This window comes from Zingiber officinale, chromosome 3B, assembly GCF_018446385.1.
Source record: "Zingiber officinale cultivar Zhangliang chromosome 3B, Zo_v1.1, whole genome shotgun sequence".
NCBI lineage: Eukaryota > Viridiplantae > Streptophyta > Magnoliopsida > Zingiberales > Zingiberaceae > Zingiber > Zingiber officinale.
In genome coordinates, this window is record NC_055991.1 from 97949008 (window position 1) to 97956134 (window position 7127).

At 37.6% G+C, this 7127-nt stretch overlaps 1 protein-coding gene across 1 annotated transcript; it reads right to left on the reverse strand.

Annotated features, from left to right (window-relative positions):
• Nucleotides 1–674: 674 nt before the first annotated feature.
• Nucleotides 675–2245, reverse strand: LOC122055053 (glyceraldehyde-3-phosphate dehydrogenase 2, cytosolic-like). Its single transcript, XM_042616453.1, has 6 exons — nt 2113–2245; nt 1915–2015; nt 1611–1726; nt 1409–1508; nt 888–986; nt 675–758 (listed from the first exon to the last, which is right to left on the reverse strand). Exons 1-6 carry the CDS (start codon nt 2243–2245, stop codon nt 675–677), a joined length of 633 nt encoding a protein of 210 aa, XP_042472387.1.
• Between the last annotated feature and the right edge of the window lie 4882 nt (nt 2246–7127).

The window sequence follows — 7127 nt, forward strand, 5'->3', positions numbered from 1 at the left end:
GGGTCCCTATAGCGTCACCAATGGTGTTACATTCATTTGGAATGGGAAAGGGCAACCTTGCTGAATTCTCCACAACCTCATCAATCGAGACGCGCATGCAATTCATGGGTAATGGAACATCATGAAGTAATTTTCCATCCCCATTGACATGAACAACTGTACCATAGGCCACAATATTGGACTTTGATTCCAGTGACAGTGCAACTGGCATAACCTAGAAGACAATCAATCATGTCATACATTGATGCACTCATTATTGCAAATAATATTAAGTATCCACAATTAAATACATATATACCAACTATATATGTAAAGATGCGATTTTAAACTTGAAAGACACATTACCAGTGATGGAATGCATAGTCATCATCAAACCTTCCGCAATTCCAAATCTATCATGAATGACCTATCATATCAAAGAAATCAATCACCTATCACCAATTTCATCACAAAGCTAAAATGCTCTGTCTCAAGTTTAACAACCTTTGCAAGAGGGGCAAAGCAGTTGGTGGTGCAGCTAGCATTGGAGACAATATTGATGTCAGATGTGTATGCATGCTCATTCACTCCCACCACAAACATAGGTGCATCCTTGCTTGGAGCAGAAATGATGACATTCTTGGCACCACCCTGGTATTCAGAAAAATAGGGATTCTCATCCTTGTCTTCCAATGTCATTTATGCATGTCATCAACAGCAATAATGTCTAAACAATCTTCCAATATAACATAGGCTTGAATTTTATCAAAATCATCCAGCTGTCTTATAAAAATAATGAGACATTGAACAAGATTATTACTATAGACAGCAACATGTAGAATATCATTACAGGCAAAAAAATTTCTATGCAAGCTAACAAATATGAAGTCAATATTTAGATTTGTCACCTTTGAAAAGACAAAATCAACAACACCTTCATATGCTAGCACCAACATATGAACTTGTGCTTCAAACTGCTTCACAAAATCAGATTTATCAACACATACCTTCTTATGTCATAAATTTTTTTAGTCAATGCAATTCATATATTTTCATTCACAATTTTAAGGAACTTCAAGGCCAGTGAATCCACATGTAATGGTCAGCAGATTTGGGTCTCTAATCTGACCATGACTCAAGAATCAAGATAGGAACAAAAATGTGAAATGTTGGGAAGTAAAAAATTCTAGAATGAAGTTCCTAAAATCGAATGTATATTAGTTGCACGCAGTATGTATTTTTGTAACCAAAGTGACCCACCTGATCACTAATTACATTAAATCCACATGTACAAGCATCAGACACAAACAACATAAAACTAGTCCGTAACATTAATCTCATTCCTTGATTTGCAAAACTAGATTCCTCTTCATCAAAGCAAGAAATCCAGTGGAGAAATGCAACCTACGATGCAGTAATTCTCACCTACCTTTAAGTGAGCAGTAGCCTTGTCCTTGTCGGTGAAGACACCAGTCGACTCCACAACGAACTCAGCTCCAGTCTCGGCCCAAGGAATCTCCTCAGGGTTTCTAAGCACAAACCACAATCTTTGTAAACAACTTTCACCAAAATTGAAACATGGAAAGCAGCTTCTTCTATCAGTATGACACAGATAACATGAGTTTAAAGACCTAATGCCAAAGACAGTAACTTCGTTCTCTCCAAAAAGAAGGGTCTTGGAATCCTTCACTTTTATCTCATGATGCTTCCATTGTCCATGCACGGTATCATATTTAAACATGTATGTCTACAATTCATTAGCCACGGTATAGTGTCAGATTCAAGATTCAAGGAAAAACTAATCATATAGTTAATGATAATGTAGCAACAATAGGGCACGAACCCACTCTGCACGGATGCTTAAAAAATATCAAATCAAGCCACCAAAACCGAAACCAAAGAACTAAACTAATACGCACACTACAAGCAGAGTACCATGTAGTCGGTTGTGATGAACGGATCATTGACGGCGATGAGCTCCACATCATCGCTCTGAAGCGCGACTCTAGCGACCAACCTCCCAATTCTTCCGAAACCTAATAAGTGGTACCAAAACAAAAGTAAAGGCCTGCGGAACCTCGATCGAGGTCTTGACTCATAGGAAATCATACAGAAACTAAGGAGGAGGCCTACCGTTGATGCCGATCTTGATCTTAGTTGCAACAAAAACCACCAAACGAAAACAAAAGAGGAAACTAGGAGTCAAAATCGAGATCACAGAAACATGATAGAGATGAAGAGCAAAGGGGATCGAAGGCGTACCCATGGCAGCGAGACGAAAAGGGCTTGTGAAAAGGACACGAGACGGCAGTGTCAACGAGGGCTCTAGCACAAATCCAAAGACCTAGGTCATGAATCTACCTTGACTATATATGGCTCTAGCACAAATCCAAAGAAGATAAGACCTAGGTTATGAATCGACGAACTAGGAGTGCCACCTTTGCCGAAGAAATACACCTCGTCCGATGAAAATGTTCCACGAGCGAAAGAAGCAGCAATGGAAGGTCAAAGGACCTCGTCGAACTCAGAAACCCGCTCACCAAGAAACGAGAGGAACACTCCGTTGTGGAGGAAGATTCAGGGGAGGTGTGAAGAGATTGTATGAGGAGAGGGAAATAAAATTGCCTTAGGTTCAGGAGCGCGAAGGAAAAACACAGTGCCGAAAAGAAAGCAGCGAGGGAAAGGAAAATAGCGAGGGGGAAAATGACCAAATTCAATTACAATGGTTTTTTCAAAACTATTGTCGTAACCGCTAAAAACGCGGATAAAGACAACGGTTTATAAAACCGTTGTAAAAAGTGTTGTCGTTTTTAAAAAAATCGCTCAATGACAACAGTTTTACCAAAACGGTTGTCTTTTATATTTAATGGGGAGTTCAAAGACAACGGTTTTGGCAAAAACCGTTGTCTTTGAGCAAATACGCAACGCTTTCTCTAAAAACCGTTGTCGTAGGGGTGTTGTCGTTTGCAGTTTTTGTTGTAGTGCATGGCAAACTTTCTAAAATCAATAAACCCTTATATGCACCAATTGGATTATAACTCCAACCCTAACAATTTACAACAGAAATCTAATAATCCTAATATCGATCATGAAACCATTACATCAATCAACACCAAATGATCATAATGTATCCACTCCAAAACTTACCCAACTCAAGTGGGTGGACAGTGGTGTCGGGCAGCAGGTGGTGGTCACCAAGATGCTGATCTCGGACTGTTTTGCCTCTGTCCACAACCCGGAGAGACAACTAAAGCACAGGGAAAATGAAGCAAGGATTAGGCAAGGGAGGCAGCGGCGCTAGGGCAGAGAAATACAACACAATGGTCGCCGGAGAGATCGAACCGTGGCCGTCAACTTCAAGCTAGGGCACGACTACGGCAGGGCTCGGCTAGGGCACGGCGTCGGCAGAGAGGCTCGGCCGTCGGCTTTGGTGGCACCGAAATCTCCACAGCGAGGGAAAAAGGGGAAGAGTCGGCGCTATGGCTCGGTTGCCGGCACAGAGGATCGGCCAAGGAGAGTGGGTCGGCTCTGTGAGTTATGGCGGCGGCGCTGGGAACTCCACGGCAAGGGCTACGGCAGAGGAGGGCTTCGGCTCAGGTAGGAGAAAACGAGAAGAGGAAGTGGCCGAGGGGTTTAAGGCTTCGGCGAGGAAGAAACCGCCGGGCCGGCGGTTAGGGCACAGAGATCGCGCGTGGGGAAGAAGGGGGCGCGGCGAGGCTCGGCTCGGGTGAAAACACGAGAAAAAAAAAATAATAAAGAAAATAAAAGAAAAATGAAATGTAAATATAAACATTTTCTCACATAAATGGGGTAGCCTAAACAGGCTTTTCCGGGCCCCATTTTTATCCCCGTAAACTCGTCCATACGAGCTACGAAAAATTCTCGAAAAATTTCCAAAAATTTTGGAAAATTCCCTTATTAATATTCGCATATTCCCGGTATTTTATAGTCTCTGACTAGCTTACACGGCTGTGCAGATCCACACGGCTTAGTCAATCCTTATCTCTAGAAGTGTCACACGGCCCTGTGGCACACACGACCTACAGTGCTTTGGCTTTGGAAAGGTTGCACAGCCATGTAGATTTACACGACCGTGTTCTGGAATTGCTTCAGGGATGACACGACCATGTGAATCCACACAGCCATGTTATGCTTCTCCTCTTCCAATGTTGCACGGACTGTCTGCTCCACATGGCCAAGGTCATTTTCCCTTGGCATGGCCATGTAGCTCACATAGTTGATGTTGTCTTCCTTCACTTGCTTGTAGAGTTGGCCACGAACATCAATTCTTCTCCAAATTAGACTCCTGTAGATAGAAAATGCACATGAGCAGATCTCCTAACAAAGAAGAGTAAATATGCTAAAAGTAAAGCAAGGAGTATGAAAATGCATAGATAGAGCATGCGTAAAACATGTGAATGTGCGTCAAAACATGCTAAACAAGTGTATACAATCTACACACATCAACCCCCACCCCTAATGAAGTTATGAAAGCGGTAAGGGTGTGACAATGAATCATATGTACCTTAAACAAAGTACTATATCCAAAGTAGTAGATGATGGACTTAAAGACCCAATAACAAAAATTCAAATTGAGTTTATGCTTAAGTGCATACATCAGAAAGAGGTGTATTGGTCATAAGACTTCCTGATCTCTGATGAAAGAGGATGAATGCATGAAACAACCATTTTGTGGAGTGCGTTATCTTTTGGACTAAGTGAAACTGATGACATGTTCCTTGGTCGAGGACCTTAGAAGAAGTTGACATACATGATATTAAGAGTTAAATGAGAAAATGAATTAGGTAAAGTGTTAGGGTAAGAGGGATATGGAAAAATCCGGTTCAGCGAAGAGTGCATGCATAGGAAACGAGAAAATATGTTAAGATCAAACAAGATATCCCTCAATGTAACTCTAGTCTTAAAATGATGAGCATCAATCTCACACAAATTATGATAGAATTCAATACAAAGTGTGGGATTGTATGCATGTTTATAGAGAATTTGACTAAGGAGTAATGCTGCATGATATCTATTATATCAGGATAGTAGGTTTGATAGAAGTGAAGATCAAGGCACCAAGTTCCTACAACTAAAAAACTTTGTTACTAAAAGATTGATATAGGTCCTCTGTGGAAAACCTAAGGTCCTAGCTAAGATTAGAGGAGCTAGCCTCTTTTTGTGGAATTTTATGAAGTTTTTCACTTCAATAAAAAAAAGTATAAATAAACTTAGCATAAATGAAAAATAGAGATTTTTATATCATACTGAGGCATGATCCGAATTCGAGGAAGGCTATGGGCGGCGAGAGAGATGAAGGTGAAGAAAAGATTGGATGAGACAAATATTCTGCCCGAGTCTTGATTATATAGAGTACGATCAGTTGACCGATAATGAGATCAGTCGACTGATTCCTTAAAAATGCCGAATTATTGACCAATCGGAAGAAGGTGGATGATTTTCAGTCGATTGAAAAAGAGAATCGGTCGATCGATAAATTGATGATAGGTCAATTTTTGTGTATTCATTGAGAAAGAACTTAAGTTATTGGTCGATTGAACCGGGTGTTCAGTCGACCAAAAAAATTAATGATAGGTTGATTCGGTAAGAATGAACTTATGTTTTTAGTGACTAAACAAGGTTTTTTTTTTTTTTTTTTTGTTAAGTTTAAGTATTAAATTAAGTTTTAAGTTTTTAATTGATTTTGATAAAGTTTTAATTGAGTATTAATTTTAATTGAGTTTTAATTTTAATTTATTTATGTTTTAATTAATAATTTAGTTTTAAATTTAATTAAGTTTGAGTTTAATTTTAAGATAATCAAGTGTTAATTTAATTTTAATTTTAATTTTAGATTATTTATTTTTAAGTTTTAAGTTTTAAATTAATTTTAAAATAATTTAAATTTAAGTTTTAAGTTTTAAGTTTTAGTTAAGTTTAATTCTTGATTTTACTTTTAAATTAGTGTAGTTAAAATTAATTTAACTTTTAATTAACTGAGTTTAATTTTAAAATAATTAAGTTTTATTTTTAATTTTGAATTTTTTAAGTTTAAAACAATTTAAATTTTTAATTATTTTTTTATTTTTTTTTTTAATTAGTTTAGTTAAAATTAATTCAACTAAATTTAAATTAAGTTTTAATTTGGTTTAAATTTTTAAGAATTTTGAAAAGGTTGTTCAACTCATATTAGATTCAAACTTAGCTTTGCGTTAATCAAGCAAGTTGCCTAAGGATAAGTTTTCAATTAGTGGCGAGACATATGACCTTGTATTAACAGTGGACCACTTTCTGAATACTTTCTAAAATAGTCCATACTAGATTTTGGTCAAACTAGCTCATGTTTGTTCCGGGTAGCTTCGGCCTGATCCACTATGTCTACTGCACTAAGTAGAATACATATGATTCAGCTTAGACATGTCTTCAACAAAATTTTCTTGGCGTACTATCATCCCAATCCATTCCGATGCTATGTTATTAGGGTTTGTTAAACCTTTTTAACTAACCATTCTAAATTAAGCAGAAAAAGAAACCTAAACCTAAGCATGCATATTTAATCAATCAAGTTGGTTTAATAATCTTTCTATTTGCTCCCCCTAAGCCATAACTTAGATATGGTCTATCTAAGAAATGACTTTGACTCTTAGGGATCAAATATTGATTAGTTTTAATTGGTATTGTTAAGTGGGATTTAGGAACTCATGCTTGGAATTGATTTCTAATATTTTGACTAATTAATGACAGATATGGTTTGTTAGTTTTGTTTGGGTCATAGCCAAGTCCGAATTTATTGTACACGGCTCGTTGCGATTCAAGTACCATATTTAAACACTTAGATCCCAATTTTAACTTTTCCAACGTATTCTTGAGTCGCTCCACTTGATCTTTCAAGTTGGACTTTTCTTCCTCAAGTTTTGCAACTTGAGTTGAAGTTCTGACTTGAAATTGGTTAGTTGAGTGACTCAAGCTAACTTACTCCTTATGGTGGTCAATTTCCTTACGTAGTAAGTTATTTTATTCCTCGTACTTTGTCAATTTTTTAAACAAACATTTTACTACTTTAAGTATATTTTACTTGGAATAAAAAGTTATCATATCGGGACCTTCGGAAATGGATATGGATCGATGTCTTCTCTTGAACTCAATGT